This window comes from Schistocerca gregaria, chromosome 10, assembly GCF_023897955.1.
Source record: "Schistocerca gregaria isolate iqSchGreg1 chromosome 10, iqSchGreg1.2, whole genome shotgun sequence".
Classification (NCBI taxonomy): domain Eukaryota; kingdom Metazoa; phylum Arthropoda; class Insecta; order Orthoptera; family Acrididae; genus Schistocerca; species Schistocerca gregaria.
The window spans coordinates 183,306,977-183,327,000 of record NC_064929.1 but is presented as its reverse complement, the minus strand read 5'-3'; the positions used below and the strand labels follow the sequence as shown (position 1 = coordinate 183,327,000).

The 20,024-nt window shown below is 38.9% G+C and overlaps 1 protein-coding gene across 2 annotated transcripts in view; it reads left to right on the top strand.

Annotated features, from left to right (window-relative positions):
* Positions 1 to 19,768, top strand: part of LOC126293308 (all trans-polyprenyl-diphosphate synthase PDSS1-like) — a 719,678-nt gene extending 699,910 nt beyond the window's left edge. For both annotated transcript variants that reach the window (XM_049986449.1, XM_049986450.1), the window contains 5 exons: positions 214 to 303; positions 5,125 to 5,256; positions 7,659 to 7,853; positions 10,091 to 10,330; positions 17,368 to 19,768. In XM_049986449.1, the coding sequence (XP_049842406.1) occupies positions 214 to 303; positions 5,125 to 5,256; positions 7,659 to 7,853; positions 10,091 to 10,312 (639 nt within the window). In that variant the 3' untranslated portion in view covers positions 10,313 to 10,330; positions 17,368 to 19,768. The remainder of the gene's footprint in view (positions 1 to 213; positions 304 to 5,124; positions 5,257 to 7,658; positions 7,854 to 10,090; positions 10,331 to 17,367) is intronic.
* The last annotated feature ends 256 nt before the right edge of the window (positions 19,769 to 20,024 follow it).

Here is a 20,024-nt window from a genome sequence, read left to right as displayed (position 1 = left end):
ACTCCAATGATTGTCTTTCTAAACTCGCAATTTTTCATGAGTCATTAATGATTGTTGCAGGTGTCAGTCTACTTTTAAGGGAGCACCAAGATAAGTCGTTGCTAAGTAGGTGGTGCCTACCATCTAGTCACTATTTCCTACCGTGCACAATACATTTGCAAAACAGTTTCCAGTCTGCATTACTTTAAATTTCTGGTAAATTTTCTGTTATAGGTGGCAATGGCGGGCGACTTCATCCTGGCCGTGGCGTCCATGATGATCGCGCGTCTCAGGGATGATGACGTCACCCTGACGTTGAGCGAGGTAAGGCATGCGCTACTCATTTACGCGCACCTTAAAGTGCGCAGTAAAGCGAACGGGAGAGGTCCCCTTTGGTTAGACATGCCACAAAGCATTCCTACTTCACGCACCAATAGCAAGCTATCGTGGCCTCGAGTGTTAATAGGATACGAACAGTGATTCCTTTCTCTACATTATACGTTGTGGGAAAAAAAAGACCGGCCCTTATAGGTGAAAAAACTGAATAAATTATTTTTGAGGATACATCATTGAACGTAATAAAAATACCAAATTTGATTACACAGAATACAACTACCAAGTTAAAAGTACCTGTGCGCCTATTAGTGAAAATTGATGTGAGCTGTGTCCACCCTTTGCCTAGAAAAGATGGCTTGAAATATTCTGGAGACGAATTCAGTGAGGTGTCTCATTGTCTGTGGAGGAATGGCAGCTCATTCCTCCTAAAGAGCCAAAAGCAGAGAAGTTGGTGACGCTAGGGTCTGGAGCCAAGTCGACTTTCTATCTCATTCCAAAGGTGTTCCATTGGGTCAGGTTGGGACTCTGGCAGGCCAGTCCACTTCAGGAATGTTTTTGTCAACAAACGTTGCTTTAGGACAGTGAGTGTGATCACGTTGATACAAACGATCACAATCTCTGAACTGTTTCCCTACTGTGTGTAGTACACAATGCTTTAAAATAAGTTAATATCCTTCCGCATTTAGAGTTTGGTTAATAGCTATAAGGAGAACACACACTAACCACAAAAAGCACTTACGTACTGTAACACCACCTCCTCTGCACTACACTCGAATCACTCGTTTCTAGGTACCTACTGCCCAGTGACGTCACTCTTTACATCACCTCAAGCGCTGCATAGCACTGATTCCAGAAATGTGTGGTGTAAGAGGACCTGCCCGAACATTGTACTCCATTCCTATGAACTCTCTACCCACAGTCATTACGCCACCTGGACTCGTGGTAGCACTTTGGAACTCACAAGTGATTCCTTCCACTGAGTGCGTGCGATTTCTTTTACGACCGTCCTCCGAAATGCTTGATGGCCCCGTCTGTCAGCACACGAGCCCTGCCTGGTTTTGGACTAGCTGTGGTTGTTCCTTCGCATTTTTGCTTCACAGTCACATCTTGCATCAGTATGAGACCAGGCATAGAGCAAGTTACATGTTACCTACCCATAGACTAACACTATATGAAAAAACTCCACATTATATGGGCATGAAATTTACAAATACTATCTGGAAGGGGAAATGTGACCCACCTCTAAAATATACTGAAGGAGACTTGGAAACATATCTAAAAAATAAATGCTACTATACGGTAGAAGAATTCTTGAATGATAACCATGTAAAAATAATTGTATAGATCACCACAATATGTATTATGACAAATGTGTAAAATACTTTATTATGACAAATGTGTAAAATACCTGTATAGCAACACATGTATTATAACCTAAAATTAAGTTTATTAGTCTGTATGTAGTATAAAAACTGACAAGTCACCTATGTCGCAATCCTTGATTGTATAAGGCATGTTACGTGATAATAAAATTTGATTTGATTTGATTTGATGACCGGCAGTCGACTTGACCAGCTTTAGAGTGCTCGAAACGTCCCTGATGGATTGTTACCCAGCAGACACCTAATGATCAGTCTCCGTTCGAAGTCACCGAGCTCACCTAACAGACTGCTGCTACTGGTTCTTGACTGATGAAACGGTATTTCCAGATCATTTTAATAGTGGCAGGTCCATCTCTCATGGTCAGTTCCACATAGGAGTGTCTGCATACTTCTGGTCAGATATTGTATCCACATATATTATAAAAATGGATTTGTGTATTTTCCACATGTCTTCCTAACCCACTGACCTGATTTCAACCAAACTTGGTACACATATCCCTTACTGTCGAGCAACAGTCACTGGGGGGGGGGGGGGGGGGGGCGGTTGTAAGAACAACCCACCCAACATGGTGAAGGAGATACGACATCATAAATAATGAAATGCATGAAAAGCTGCCACATCATGCGTGACTTTAAAACTATTACTTCTGTGCTGCAACTCCACGTGCAATAGACCTCTCAGAAAGTATCCGCATATATCACTGAATGTACCTATTCAAATTTATCACTATAAGACACACAGTGCAAGACATATGACACCATAAGTGCTCAGAAACTGCCACACCGTACATGAATTCTTTACTATGAAGTCACTGCTACAGTCAAGTCAGCTTAAGGAAATCACTGACACCTGGCAGCAGTGTTGACAGCTTTCGGCTGTGAAGTACGAATGGCTTGGGGCAAAAACAGTAGCTGCCTATAGAATGATGAGGAGGCATTGCGAAGAGACTTTTACAATATCGTTTTGTAGATAGGTGAAGTAGCTGAGCCCAGCGCATAGAACTGTACACGATAAACACAATTCCTTTTTTGTTTTCATTTCTAATCGAAAATTGGCTACCAGCCCAGTATTCACCTAATCAAATATGGGAAACCACATAAAAATCACATCCAGTCTTGTCAGCACACCAGCCCTCACCATTAATCCTCTGGACAGATACAACTCGGAATCAGCATGCTGATGTGTGCCACTATCCTGGTGGCATATTTTTATTTTTAATTTTAAAAATAAGGGAAATGAATGAATCTGAGAGGACTTCAACTTAATAATGTCTGCCCCCAGTAGCTGAGCGGTCAGCACGACAGAATACCAATCCTAAGGGATCGGGTTCGACTCCCAGCTAGGTCGGAGATTTTCTCCACTCAGGGACTGGGTGTCATGTTGTCTGAATCATCATCATTTCGTCCCCATCGACACACAAGTCGCCGAAGTGGTGTCAAATCGAAAGACTTGCACCCGGCGAACGGTCTACCTGACGGGTGGTCCTAGGCACATAACATTTATTTAACTTAATAATAAATCACAATAAATTAAATGTAATTTTCATTTTGTCACTATTTAGTAACAATATTAGTGTGATGCTCATACAGTGTAAGCTTTCACAGCTGGTACTGACATCACTTAAAACTTTTGTGCTATTAGGCCATGGTTGATGTATAAAACTTTCTCCTAATGTTTCCTCTTCAACTGGAGACACCTTCATAGGTAAAACTGTTAACTGCAGTTAGACATTTTACCTCTGTAGGTGTCTCCCTCAGTCAGAGAGGAAATGTTAGAAAAAAGTTTTAACATCGACCACGTCCTGCTAGTCTGGAAGTTTTAAGTGTTATTAGTGCAATGCCATTCATGCATTCACACAGTCAACCTCAGGTGTCTTATTGTTGTCTTAATTGACACTTTAGAATGATAATGTGCTGCCAGAATGGTTGAGCTTTACTAGCAGTCCCTGGTGAGTAGTGTATAAAGGAGAAAAGCTTCACAAATTTAATTGGCTTCACTAACACACAATTAGATCACTGATAGTGGAAAAAAGTTTTAAATTTTAACAATGCTGCTGTAGGTTAGTATTTGAAAATACAGAAGTGTTACAGAAAACTTCCCTTAAAATTAATTCTAGTTGCAACACCTAGGTTGCACTGTGCATGGTGATTTTGTGATGTCTGCTGATGACAATTCTGCCTTGTTCTTGTGACAGTTATAGAGGATCTATAATATACAAAATTTAGAATCAGATCCAGTTGATGACATGTGTACAAGACTAACATCTTCTTTTGGCGACACTAAACATGATGATATGGATTTGCTAAGGGAACTATGCTTTTTTGGGGGGAGGGGGGGGGGGGGGCATTGTGGAAGAGTTTGCAATGAGAGAATTGGTCCACATGAGGTAAACCAAATTCACCTGACAAAATTTTGGAGGTTGCTTAAAAGTACATTCTGAGCATTTTGGTAAAAGGGCCCAGTTGTCTCCAGTGGCTCATTACAAAGTAACTGTATTATGTTTTCATTTCTTGCCCCTAATATCTTTGTATCTATATTGTTCTGAAAACATTTCTCAGCAGTTAAATTGTTAATGGTATGTTCAATTCTCTAAACAGTACTTGTTTTTGAAAGCAGTGGTGCTCACTTTAATTTTGCTTCTCAAGCTTAAATTTGGTACTGCACATTTCTGTCTCGTTATACTGCTATGGCAGTTAACTGATCATTGACAGTGATATGCAGCGGTACAGAATGGTTTAGTGATGAAGAGTTCAGTGATAAGTTGCATTTGTGCGTTATTTAGTGATTGCATATTACAGGCTGTCTCACTGTTATGAAGGTATTTCCATAGAAATGAAGTTAGCTGAGGTGACAACTGGAATAAATAATAATTAAATTATTTGTAATGAACCAATAGAGATGATGGGTCTGTTATACTAAAATATGCAGAAAATATCTGACAAACTCCGAAATTTGGTTACTGTAATACAGGTCATCCTGTGTAACCATCAGAGAACCCACAACTGTCAACCCCTGAGATAAGAGGACAACTACTTGTTATGATTGACTGATTGATTGATTGATGATGATGATGACGACGACGACGACGACGACGACGACGACGACGACGACGAGGATGATGATGATGATGATGATGATGATGATGATACTCTGCCCAGGATACCTTTCCCATGTGTAAAAGTTCATACAGCTGCAGACCCACCCCACTGAATCGGCAATAAAATTAAGAAATTGAGTTCTGCTGATAATTAAAAATTCTGATTTACTTACACTTATATTTTAAGCTATTTTTCAGTTGTTGAAGCTTTTTTTTAATGCTTCCATCCGATTCAGTTTTAATGATATTTTAAAACTTTTTTATGTTGCAAATTCATTACTTTTTCCTGAAGACATTGGCTTTGATCTCACAGAGAGTCCTGTTTGCAGGTGGTGACTGACCTGGTGCAGGGTGAGTTCATGCAGCTGGGCTCCAAGGAGACAGAAAACGAACGCTTCGCACACTACCTCACCAAGACCTATCGCAAGACAGCCAGCCTCATCGCCAACTCGGTCAAAGCGGTATGTATGTGGCAATCTGTCTCTCAAGTTGTGGAGCACATGCTAGGTGACACTTAGTGTGTGGTTTCTAGGTACTGTGAGCTTTATTGACTTCATTTCACAGTAGTGTAGTGTTCCACAAATGGTCAATCCTGTTAAACCACCATCCCGAATATTTCCCAAATGGAACATGGAAACTGCATGTAGTTTTCATAAACAGTTGCTAGCAAAGTTAATTTATACAGTGACTCCAAAACAATGTATACTTTGCTGAGTTGTTTTAAAATATTTCAGTTGATTTGGATATTACTAACATAGGACGAAAAGAGAACATTCAGTGAATTAAGAATCCAATCTTGTGTACTTGAAAGGAATATTATGAAGAACTCAAACAGTGACAAAACACCAAAAGGAATGTTTATGGTAAATGAAAGAGGCAAAAATAATATGACAGAGGCAAATTCGTTAAGAAAGAATCAAGAAAAGTGACATCTGGAATTACTGTAAGAAAATTGGGGGAGGGGGGAACCACTGTATGAAGGATGCAAACAGTTGATTTCTAATGGGAGAACCAAAAATAAATATAAACGGAAGTAATGACAGTTGTGAAGATGCTAGTGGTGGTCTGAGATCTATCTGTGAAGAGTCCTATTAAGTTGAAGCTGATACAGCAACACGGTGGGTCGACAATGGTGCTGTAAGACTTGTAACCAACTGTCCAGATAATTTTAAAGACTTTCTGATATTTGTTGGTCCATGTGGTGTAAAGGCAGCTAGGGAAGAACCTTAGTGACAGTGAGGAAAGGTAATATTTGGTTATCATCTGCTATTGGTGGGTTGGATATGATGCTGCTGGATGTACGGTTTTTCCATTGCTGTCTAGAAATTCGTTTACAGTGTTAGCTGCTCAGACTGAAATCCCAATAGTGAATTCAAGTCATGAACAGTAGAATGTTGGCTTAATATTGGTGACAAAATAGTGTAACATTGAATTCAGGAGCATTTTGGAAAATTGTATAAGGCAGACAGACATTCAACCCACTTTGCCCAAATAAATTGCTGAAATAACCATCATTGAAGAGATTTCATTATAGCAGTTGTATCAAGAAAGATGGGGATATCAGGATCAGCACAATGCAAATTGACATTTGCTCAGAGAAAGAAGACTACCAACTCTAATGGAATGTCTGTGAACATTTTAATAAACCTTTTCAAGAGATGAAGCATATGGTCGTGTTCAAGGACAGCTACATGAAATTTCAGTATTGCTCTTTCATAAGGCAAAAATCTGAAGTTGAGGATGAGTTGAAACATTTTCTTGGACATTAAAATATATTGGATCATCTAATCAAAAAGCTACTAAGTGACAATAATGAACTCCGTAGTAAGGAAATAAGGACATCATGCACATAGGAGGTGTTCCTCAGAGGCTAGCAGCACCTACATACCACAACATAATGGTGGAAGTCAACAGGAGATGTGAAGTATAGTTGAAATGGCAAAATTTCCAAGTAATCAAATAACGAAACCAATTTCCCAGCAGTCATGTGGGCTGAATGGGTTGGAGTGCAGTGTACATTCTAAAGCTAACTCCAAGATAATCTGTGGAAGGAATTAGTCTTTTTTAAGTGTGGTTGGGTGAGAAGCCAAGAATAAAATGGTTCCAAGAATAAAATAGGTTCTACATGTTGTACCCTCACCCCATTTCAAAGAAGACAGAAAATGGATTAAAAAAACTGTCAGGAGGTACCTCATGGGGTAGAATGGAGACGAGCATTACAGAATCTAGGTGAAAGAAGAGAGCAACCAATTGTCAGCAGAGATGTAATCTTCCATGAAAGTCCTAGAGTTGTGAAGAACAAATCAAATTACCATTATAGGATGTTGACCAAAATAATCAGGGAAATTACACAGCTCAAGAAGTTAAAGAGTCAGACAAATTGAAGATTGAAAAGTAACAAAGAAGAGGAACTCTTAATCCCATCTCGTAGACAACAGCAAAAACATTAAATATTAATGAACCCTTCATGGCCAAATGACTTTGTAATGTTCACTGAAAAGATAATTAATAGAACAAAAGGAGAGCCAAAATCACAAAGAAGATAATCAATAGAGGTATTCAGTTATTTCTAGACCAATGTATGATTGAAAATAAAACGTCAGTGTAAAACAGTTAATCAGCTAACTACTCATATTAAATTTAACATTTTTGTACAACTAATTTCAAAACGTACTTTATAAAAGATGGTTTATTTAGTTAGCTAGGTGATGACCCACCAGGAAAGATTAATAAATGTAAAATGAAATAATGTAAAATTTAATTTAAAAGGTTTTATCTCTAGGCATATTTAGCACAGATGACTGATTCCCATCAGCTTTCATGTCATAGCAGATGCTTGGCACTGACATGTAATGAATTGCAGATGGCGATGCTGGCGGGTGCGAGCCAAGAAGTGGCCGAGCTGGCCTTCCAGTATGGACGCAACCTCGGTCTGGCGTTCCAACTGGTGGATGACCTTCTAGACTTCGTGTCCTCGACGGAAGCGATGGGAAAGCCGACTGCTGCAGATCTGCGCCTGGGGCTCGCTACTGCTCCAGTTCTCTTTGCATGTGAAAAGGTGAGGTTGTTTACTGCCCAATTGTTGCTAGTATTGTAAATTTGCATATTACCTTGAAATTAAATAGCTAATGTAAGAAAAGCCTGAAAAACACTATCCATAACTTTTCCAGCAGGGGAAATCTTCTTTGCCATTTTTGATTCAGAGCACAAACATCCTCCCAGTATTTATTGTTGTTTGATATCTCAGGTGAAGTAGTGATCCACATCTCATCTACAGTAACAAATTGGTGCTCAAAATCAGCTGTTTTTAAATTTCTCTGAACAATTTAGAGGAATTCGTTAAAAAACATTGCATTTGCTTGTGGTTGGTACACCTACTTGCCATTAAAATTTACCCATTTGAACAAAACACACACAAAAGTCTAATGTAAAAAGTGATGCATGGAAAAGTATTCTAAAGATCAACTTTCATGATATTGCATAACATGTTAAAAAAGAAGAAGAAGAAGAGAGAGGGATACAACTTTATCATATCAATACCATCCCTGTATTTCTCATATTACTCCGAATTTTTTTTTTTTTTTTTTTTTTTTTTTTTTTTTTTTTTTTTTTTTTTTTTTGCGAGGAATTATGTTTACATTTCCATCCAGTAAACAATATTTAAAACATGCAGCATGTTAGGCCCCTGAGGCTATCACATTGATTATATCATTAGTCAAAGCAAACACCTTGATTATACAGTTGAGTGAAATAAATTGTTAGTATCCATTTCAAAGGGACCATTCTGGCATCCATCTTAAGGGTTTTTGGAAAACTGCAGAAAACCTAAATCTAGATTTGCATACAAAAATTTGAAACCCTCATTGCCCATCTGCCATGGTCCTTATTTAATGCCATATGGCCCAAATTAAGACTTAGGCTAAAGTGGAATGTAAAAAGAACAGGGTGGGAAATGACTGGCTGGGCAACAAAAATTGCGGCACATTCTCAACATCCTAGTGGGACTATGTGTGGACTAGGGAAAATTCTGTTTTGAGAGCTGTAGACTTTGTAAATAATTCATGTCACAATAGGAAGTGAAAGCAATTTATGTAATTTGGACAGAAACAGTCACAATGACAATGATGTTTATGGAGTACTGAAATTATGAGATAAATTAGGGAAATCGTCCCCTTCTCAACTCACATCGTTTTGTCATTTCACATAAAAACAGCCATCATCACCATTATTGTTGTCTTCAGATATCTGGGGCTGTATCACCATCACCATCTTCTTCGTTTTGTGCACATATCTGGCTTTGCATGTTATGCCTACTTATAGAGATTAGTCTAAGTCCTCCTGTCGGGTTTTGGGTCTCCCTATGTTGTCCTTTTGGTTTATATTTCTTTAGTGTAATTTTCGTGTAGAGACATTAATCCTAATTCTGCTCACATTCTCCATGTATTTTCCTTTTGATCTTTCAGATCCTGCTAAATGTATGAGAAATCTCATTTTTGCACTCTTGACCATAGCATATCCTCATTTGCTGTTATCCACATTTAAATTTCATACAATAAAACTGTGTATCATAAAATTTGAGAGGTTTCTCTTTCCTTACTTTCCCTTGTAAAGGTCACCTAATAGTACCACTCATTAAGTTCAATTTCTATTATGTCATGTTGAAAATCAGTTTTGTTTTCATTTAATGTCTCGCATCTTAAGTATTTAAAATTTGTTACTTGTGCTACTAGTTTTGCATTAAACATAGATTTGAATTTATCAGAAAAATAATTTTATCTTTTCTGTAACATACTTTAAACTTTGTTTTGTTTATGAGATCTGCAAATTGTCTGATGCTGAGATTTTTTGTGGTTGATATCCTGTTATTTGTAGATTATTCTTATTGTTAGCAATATTTACCAGGTTGTCTGCAAGTAACATTGTCAGCATACAGCCTGGATTTTCGAGATTGTAAGGTAAAATAATAGTTCATTTATGTAGATATTAGAAAGTACAAATGATGCTCTACATCTTTGACTTAAACTTAGATTGGTGCTCTGCCATTTCAGTTCCTTTCCCTGAAACAGATGTATGTGACTCTTCGTACATACTTTTTATGACTTACGGGATTTCAGTTGCGTGATATTCATCCACAGTATTTATGAAAAAATTGAAGAGATATTGTAATAAAGGTCACAATAGAGATTGCAGGGATAATTAAAACTGCGGGAGTTGTAAAGAATCTCAGCAGAGGTGTTGTAATAGCATTTGCATTTTCACAGAGTACGACCTACACTGTTATTTCGTACATTTCAGTACCCGGAGCTGAATCCGATGATAATGCGGAGATTCCAAGAGGCAGGTGACGTGGAACGTGCCTTCGAACTGGTGCACCGGTCGCGGGGCCTCGAGCAGACGCAGATGCTGGCGCGCAAGCACTGCGCAGAGGCGGAGCGTCTGGCGGCCCGCCTGAGCGAGTCACCCTACCAGAAGGCACTCGGCGTCGTCACCAGCCTCGTCATAAACCGCATGAAGTAGCACTGGCTACCGCCGCAGGTGAGTCCTATTGTGCACTCGTTACTGGCCTGTCCACCCAGTTTTGACCAAATAGAGGGAGGCAAAGAGCTCTGTGTACACTTAGCAGCAATCTGTGAGGCAAATGTAGCAGTGAAATTACACTGCCAGTCATTAAAATGGGAGTACAATGAACGCAGCATGCAAAAAACATCAAATTGTCTCAAAGTGTGCTACACACGAGGAGAGTGAGAAAAGCAACAAGAGTGACAACACTGCGAGCAGACCGGCGATGCTGTGTTGTTCTACGTGTATAGACCAGTGTCTTCATCCCTTACAGATGCTCTGAGTTTCAGCTCTGTGCCCATTGAGTGATTTTTGAAGAGTTTTTATTGTGTGTTACAAAACTGGAAGAGCAGAATTTAGAGGGACATTATGCAATCTAATTTTGTGTTAAACTTGGGGATCGGCAAGTGTGTCCTATGAAAACTGGAACAGGCCTATGGAGAATACTCCTTATCAAGAGCACAAGTTTTTGCATGCTCTTGAGAGATCAGACCGACATTTAACAATAAGGATGATGGGTGACCTTTTAAACTTAAAGACTTCCACCATACATCGTACATCAAATTTTGACAGAAGACTTGCATATGCAAAAGGTTTATGGCAAAATGGTGCAAAAAATCTTTCTGACTGAGCAGAAGGACGACCGAAGAAATGTGTACGAAGATCTGGAGAAGACTGCCAATTACCTCGAGTGGATCGGTTGTGTGATCACAGGTGATGAGTCCTCGATTTTTGAATATGATCCTGACAAAAATCAACAAAGTGAGGAGTGGACAATTGAGATTTCTCTTCAGCTGAAAAAATGAGCAAATCAAAGTTGAGAATGATGCTGATTTTTTAGCAGTAGTTGCACTGTGCATAAAGAATTTGTGCCTCCGAGACACTGTGAATAAAGTATTTTACAAAAATGATGTTGAAAGGCTCAGGGGAAGGGTGAATCGAGGGAGACCAGAAATTGCAGGCAAGTGGATGCTGCGGTGTGACAACACCCCGTGTCAGACAACCTTTCCATCACAGAATTTTTGACCTCAAAATGCCTTCCTCTTGTTCCACAGCCCCCTCTCCCGATATGAGTCTTTGTGATTTCCTGCAATTGAAAAATGTCTTAAAAGTGTCCTTTTGGTACTATGGAGAACATTTAAATGTGACCGGCACATTAAAGGCCCTACCAGTTGAAGCCTTTCAGTGCTACTACCAGGACTGGGAACGACAACTCCACCGGTGTACAGTTGCCGAAAGGAACTACTTTGAAGGGAACGGTACTGTTGTTTGGGAAAAAAAAAACTTTGGTAGACAAAAAATCAGTCCCAGTGCTTTTCTCACACACCTCATACACAGATATGCGTAAGATTGGTATTTGTGCACAGTTGCACAAAGGAGATAGGGGCGTAGTGCCATCTACATTATGTATGTAGGGAAAAGTAATACAGTGTGTGTCTCATTATAGCATTCAAATGTTAGTGGTTTGCAAGAAGGTTGTGTTGTGCCTGTGTGAAGAGTAGAAACATGGACCAGCAGATGTAAGAATTTGACAGTGCTAGCATAGTGACGTATCCAAACTGCAGTTTTCTATTCGGCAATGTTGGTACTCATTTTGGTCAGGATCCCACAAATGTCATTCAACTATGAAATGGGCTTAGGAGTTCGAAATTAGAGAGATTAGTTTTTAACATCCTGTTAACAACAAGGTCATTAGAGATGGAGTACAAACTCAGGAAGGAAATCAGCCGTGCCCTGTCGAAGGAACCATCCCGGCATTTACCTGAAGTGGTTTAGGGAAATCATGGAATATCTAATTCAGGATGGACAGATGCGGGTTTGAACCGTCATCCTCCCGAATGCGAGCCCAGTGTGCTAACCACTGTGCCACCTCGCACAGTCAAATTTGATGCTGTGCAGAGTCTGTGGCCCCACACGGTTAACACCCAAGTGGACGGATGTGTTGTCCACTTAGCCATGCAATTTCATATGGCCAAAGCACATACTTTCTGTCCAGAAATGGGCTTTTGCAGAAAAATGAGTATCTACACAGACAGTGCAACGATATCAGGAGGCGTCCAGCAGAGAGAAGTGTGCCCAATGACAGCTTTCGTATCGATACAAGGTACCTCTGTACACACGACACAATCATTCTGGTTTCCATAGCCAGTAATTAGGACAACATCAACATCAACATCTACATCTACATCCATACTCTGCAAGCCACCTGACGGTGTGTGGCGGAGGGTACCCTGAGTACCTCTATCGGTTCTCCCTTCTATTCCAGTTTCGTATTGTTTGTGGAAAGAAGGATTGTCGGTATGCTTCTGTGTGGGCTCTAATCTCTCTGATTTTATCCTCATGGTCTCTTCGCGAGATATACGTAGGAAGGAGCAATATACTGCTTGACTCTTCGGTGAAGGTATGTTCTCGAAACTTTAACAGAAGCCCATACCGAGCTACTGAGTGTCTCTCCTGCAGAGTCTTCCACTGGAGTTTATCTATCATCTCCGTAACGATTTCGCGATTACTAAATGATCCTGTAACGAAGCGTGCTGCTCTCCGTTGCATCTTCTCTAACTCTTCTATCAACCCTATCTGGTGCGGATTTCACACTGCTGAGCAGTATTCAAACAGTGGGTGAACAAGCGTACTGTAACCTACTTCCTTTGTTTTCGGATTGCATTTCCTTAGGATTCTTGCAATGAATCTCAGTCTGGCATCTGCTTTACCGACAATCAACTTTATATGATCATTCCATTTGAAATCACTCCTAATGCATACTCCCAGGTAATTCATGGAATTAACTGCTTCCAGTTGCTGACCTGCTATATTGTAGCTAAATGATAGGGGATATTTCATTCTGTGTATTCGCAGCACATTACACTTGTCTACATTGAGATTCAATTGCCATTCCCTGCACCATGCGTCAATTTGCTGCAGATCCTCCTGCATTTCAGTACAATTTTCCATTGTTGCAACGTCTCAATACATCACAGCATCATCTGCAAAAAGCATCAGTGAACTTCCAATGTCATCCACCAGGTCATTTATGTATATTGTGAATAGCAACGGTCCTATGACACTCCCCTGCGGCACACCTGAAATCACTCTTACTTCGGAAGACTTCTCTCCATTGAGAATGACATGCTGTGTTCTATTATCTAGGAACTCCGCAATCCAATCACACAATTGGTCTGATAGTCCGTATGCTCTTACTTTGTTCATTAAACGACTGTGGGGAACTGTGTCAAACGCCTTGTGGAAGTCAAGAAACACGGCATCTACCTGTCAACCCGTGTCTATGGCCCTCTGAGTCTCATGGACATTTTGTTTTGATCCACCTACAGCTTTGACATAGGACCAAAATTTCTTAGGATTTTCTGCCAAGTCAGTACATAGAACTTTACTTTTGAATTCATTGAACGCTTCTCGCATAGCCCTGCTCACACTACATTTCACTTCGCGTAATTTTTGTTTGTCTGCAAGGCTTTGGCTATGTTTATGTTTGCTGTGAAGTTCCCTTTGCTTCCGCAGCAGTTTTCTAACTTGGTTGTTGTACTACGGTGGCTCTTTTCCATCTCTTACAATCTTGCTTGGCTCATACTCATCTAACGCATATTGTACGATGGTTTTGTACTTTGTCCACTGATCCTCAACACTATCTGTACTTGAGACAAAACTTTTATGTTGAGCCATCAGGTACTTTGTAATCTGCTTTTTGTCACTTTTGCTAAACAGAAAAATCTTCCTACCTTTTTTAATATTTCTGTTTACGGCTGAAATAATCGATTCAGTAATCGCTTTATGATCGCTGATTCCCTGTTCTGCATTAACTGATTCAAATAGTTCGGGTCTGTTTGTCATCAGAAGGTCTAATATGTTATCGCCACGAGTCAGTTCTCTGTTACACTTACGATGCTTTAAGATTGGCGGATGTGCCTCATCTTTGAGTTCAGCATTGTGCCAGAGCTGATTCATCATAGTGGCTGACAAGGGGTGGCATACCAGTCTCTTGGCAATCCATGGCCAGATGTTTTCAATGGCTGAGATATCTGGAGAATGTGCTAAGCATCACAACAGTTGATCACCTGTGTATGAAGGTAAGCCAGTCCAGTGTGGGATACACATTCTGCATTAATGTGGCCAATTCGGAGCTTGTTGTGGTTATAAAGTGATAGTTACATCACTATTTGAAACTTGGTAATGGATGCTTGCCATCTGTAACTGGTCACTGATAAATTGTAAAGTACCTGTAAGACTGTATACTACGTACTATATACGACAATGTTTTGGGATGTGAAGGCTGCCAGAGAAAGGAAGAGAGATAACTGGACCTTTTTTTATTGGACCTCTTCAACAAGAAACTGAAGAAAAAACAGTTCCATTTCATGAAAAAGAAAGTGGTGTTTCACCTTCTCATTGTGTCAATACCTTCATCTGGAGTTTTCGTTCCAAAACAGCATGAGTTGTGTTATGAATTGCTTCTCCTTCCCACTACCCCCTGTATTTTCTCATTATGGCTACCTGCAATTTTTTCTTGTTCTCAAACATGTGGAAATGTCTCATAGATAAAAAATTCTATGCAGATGGGGAAATCATCATCAAGAGAGATGCATTTAGCAATTTTATTTTTGGAAAGGTTAAAAATAGGCCAACTCATTGAGAGAAGTATTTCTCCCTAATTGGACTCTATGTTGAAATTAAAATTAGTTTTTTAAGGGAGAAATAAGTTGTTATTCTTTAGACAGATATTTATTCAACTCCCTCGTATTGCAGTGTCTTCAGTGTAAGTCTGGTATGGAGAGCAATCAGTCATGAGTTTATGGGACTTGGTATATGTGGTGGTACAGTGTGAAAAATTTCCATTTACATTTTGAGTTAATAGAAAGAATATTTCTCTTTTTTTTTATCCCTACAATTATCAATATTCTACTAATTTACCTAAAGAACAAGCAAACCCACATATTTGGTAAAAATAAGATTTATTGTTTGAGTGATCAAACATTGTGTTTTGAATTAAAAGAAAATATTCAGAGAGTGAAACCATAACTGACAATAAAGACATACGATCCACTCATACAGAATTAAAACGGTATTCTTGTGCTTTCTATGTTCTTGAATGGAATCATTTTCTCTGAGGCAGTACTTCAAAGGCAACCATCTACTGGCAAATGGCAACTGGTGATGTGGTCACGTAACTACTACACCCATAGGCACTGGCTGTTCCAGCTGTGCAGTTTTCCACATATGTCAGATGAAACAAATATAATATTTAACAACTTTGGAAAAGATAGATTGCTGCTTACTGTAAAGAAGAAACGTCAAGCTGCAGAGAGGCACAATTGAAAAACTTACATATAGCTTTCGGCCACAGCCGAGACAAACAGACAACATTCACACACACACACACACACACACACACACACACACACACACACACACACACACACACACACACACACACAACTGTCAACTCAAGCATCTCAGGCCTGAATGCATTCTGGCTTGAGATGCTGGAGTTGGTGGTCGTGTGTGTGTGTCTGTGTGTGTGTGTGTGTGTGTGTGTGTGTGTGTGTGCGGTGTGCTTGCTTGCTTGTGTGTGTGTGTGTGTGTGTGTGTGTGTGTGTGTGTGTGTGTGTGATTCTCTCTTTATTGATGAAGGCTGTGGCTGAAAGCTATATGTTAGTATCTTTTAATAGTGCCTGTCTCCAATTTGAAATGTCTTCTTTACGATAAGTAGCAATCTATCTTTTCCTACATTGTTGATATTCCTACCTGGAATTTCCATTGTTTGATGTTTAACAACAACATGCCAATGATCTCTGCCCAAACTCTTTGCCTTTACAAATGTCTGCTTGTGTCTGTGTATGTGCGGATGGATATGTGTGTGTGTGCGAGTGTATACCTGTCCTTTTTTCCCCTTAAGGTAAGTCTTTCCGCTCCCGGGATTGGAATGACTCCTTACCCTCTCCCTTAAAACCCACATCCTTTTGTCTTTCCCTCTCCTTCCCTCTTTCCTGAAAAAGCAACCGTTGCTTGCGAAAGTTGAATTTTGTGTGTATGTTTGTGTGTCTATCAACCTGCCAGCGCTTTTGTTTGGTAAGTCACATCATCTTTATTTTTAGATATATTTTTCCAACGTGGAATGTTTCCCTGTGTTATATTCATTAGATTAATCACTTATATAAACAAGCAAAGGTGTTGGATGTACACACTTGAGGCAGGAGCACCTTTTCATTTAATGCAGAAAAGTGTCTGTAAATGTTGTTCCAAAAGAAATTCAGTAGAAGTCATATGCTTTTCATCAGATAATTACTCTAAATTAGTGACAAATTAAATGCAGTAGTTTTTAAAAACAGGTTAGACAAATGCACATTTCCTAAGCTTGCCAATGATGATGCTCTTATTCACCTATGCTTATAAAATAAGTCACTCTAGACTAGATCACATGTATTACCCACTTTGATATACACATATAGGCAGTTTCACCGCCCCCCCCCCCCCCTCCTCCTCAGCTTCTACATTAGATCAATGTTGCAAAAAAGATAAAATATAGTGCCAACATCAAACTGAATGTAACAGAAATGTACTACAAAGTCTTTAGTAAACTATAGCAGGTCATAGAAACTGGCAGAGGGCAACATTATATTGATGTGTATCATTGTATCTGTTCTATCAGTCAAAGAAGATGTGGTGCGCATCATCTTATGTACCACAGTTACATAATGGATATGCTACTGAGTCCATCCAAAGTAAATGTTACCTGTAGCAGCTATTGTTGAAGGCAAGGTTCTTGAATCTTGCAGACTATTTATGTTCTGCATACCAGTAAACATCAGCACTAGGGATTGTTTGTAATTGGATGTGCTTTGATATTCCTCATTCTACATATCTCTAATTACAAGACTGAGTTATTTTAAGGATAACAATACTCTATGCCACAGATTATTGTTTCCTTGGGGGGGGGGGGGGGGGGGGGGGGAGTTGTGAGGTGAAACACATTTTGACAAGTTTCTTTTTGCCTTTTGCAGGTGGCCAATATGTCATAGTACTCCACTGTAGAATGTAGAGCACAAATGCAGGAGCTGTATGCATTTGCAACACACTCCCGGCCCTGCATACGGCAGGGAGGTCGGAGCCATTTCTGCGGTACGCCTCCTCTGATAAACCTGCAAGCACAAAACTGCAGCAAAGCTGAAACAGTAGTCTTAGTAACGTGTTGTTCAGCTGCCCGATTTCCTGTGGCATTCTTGATGGATTCACCATCAAATATCTTTCGGGACACTTCATGAAGCCATTCTGGATATAAGGAAAATGATGCCATGCCCTCTATTGATAATTTAAGTATAATTTGTGGCTGGAACCACAGCAATGTTTGTTATCTTGGATGATCCAAATAGAGGATTTTTGAATGGTTACTAAATACAATCTCATAATAGTCCACTATTTATCTTTCAGAAGTGGCTTCATTTTCCTTTTATCTTTTCCATTTCATTGAACACTGCCAATGTGTACCACAATAACTTATATTGTGGTTTGTCCTTCACTGTGAAAAATGTGTGTTCACTTGCCAATGTACACTGCTAGCACATTGTAACCTGCAGTCCATGAAATATTTCCATATGTAGTGTCAGAAGGTAATTTTTATTTTTATTTTTATTTTTGGAAAAAAAATGTGCATTCTGAGGAAGTGTCTGCTTTTATGCAAAACATGAAGCTACACATATCTTGTTATGTATGGAGTATACATTTTTATAATTGCAGTTTAATGATATTTGATTGGTGTAATAAAGTTTCCTGGGTAATGTGTAAAGGCCTATACACAAGATTCTGTGTTTGTTGTTTTAAAGAATAATGCATGTGTGCTATACATGATGAAAATAAGGGTGAAAATCTAATACACTTATTGCCTTAAAGCTACCTGAGATATTAATGAACAGTTATTTTCATATTATAAGGGGACACACAGTCTGAATAGTTGGCAGATTATAAAATAGAAAAAAAAAGAGTTTTTATACTTTAGATAATTTGCCACATTTACCTGGAACAGAAAATTTGTTCATAAGTATGTATAGACTGCCCTGTATGTATAGATTGCCTTATAGTGGAAAATGAATTATTAAGTTTCTCTGTCAGTGTCATGCCAGAATATCGGACCGGCAGCAACTGAGAGTTTGTTCTCATTGAATCCTTAGGACATACTCATTCTAAACTCTACAATTAAAAATGAAGGCTCAAGATGATTTTAAATTTCTCAGAAAATTGATATGTAAAATGAACAACCTTCTCTTTCATCTGCCTACTTCTCTTCTCCTCTTTCCCACATACATTTATGTCCAGAGAAACCAGCCTTATTCTATCCCAGTGCTATGAAGAGTGTGCTGTAAAGCACTGTCACAGGGAAATAATGCTTCTGTCACCAGGGGCCAAATAAAAACAAAAACTTAAAATTTAGTTTCATCCAGCTGCTGTTACAGGAATCATGTCAGCTGGTGCATGGTTACAGTTAAAGTTACCTGGATCATAACTAAGAACAAAATGTTCTTCAGATATGAGCTGTGGCCAGTCATGTTCAAGTTTGTATTGTTGCTAATATGATAAAAGTATATTTTTGTGCATCATTTTAACTGGATTTAAAGGCAATGTATTTGTTGGCAGCATATTGTAAAAGTAATGCTCACACCAGTTTTGTGTACCTTGTTATTATAATTCATAATTGTTATATACCCATATTTTTCAGCATTTCAAAAATACTTTAATTATTCTTCAAATATTGTATTGTTAAATTTTGTTAACTCATATTTTATACATAAATCTAATTTCTTATATGAAGGAAAGTTATCAACATGTTTATAATATAAAAGTATACCATTTACTAATTTTGAAAAAAAATGAATTGTTGCTCACTTAGAAGTTTGCCACCTTTTTTTTGTTTCTTTTTTGTATCTGTGGCTTTGTTTCATGACAAAGTGTGTATGCACTAGGAAGACACAATCAACATTTAATTCCAATGGACACCTATTAGGTACCCACATCTTATATATGTGGTAGTAACAAGAAGCAGCTTTTGGTTGGATACAAATTTTAAACTTTGCTGTTACAGTCGTGTGTTAGTGTTATTTATATAAATATATATATGTATATATGTATCCAACCAAAAGTGCTTTCCTGCAATCACAGAATGTTTTCTCAAATCAGTTGCTTCTTGGAACTCAGTAGAAGATTAATCTGTATTTCACAGATTCTGTAAATATTATTTTGTAACAGAGTATGTACATATATGTATTGAACTAAAACACAAGCTCTGCGCAAGTGCGAATATTTATCTGTGGTTAAAGGGACAGGATTTGGACATGTAGACTACATATGTATATTGGGATCATCATTATCAGTGTATCTCTCTTTTTTATAATAAAATGTTATAGAAACAATTGTGATGCATGTACTTAATCGTATATGAACCCTTAGAATAAATTAATATGTATATTTCAGCGTAAAGGACATTTATTTGGGTGATCTCTTACAAGTCACAGGACATAGTTAGGTGAGTACATCTACATCTACATCTACATTTATACTCTGCAAGCCCCCCCACCAGTGTGAGGCGCAGGGCACTTTACGTGCCACTGTCATTAACCTTCCTTCCCTGTTCCAGTCGCGTACGGTTCACGGCAATCGTGCAGGTTCC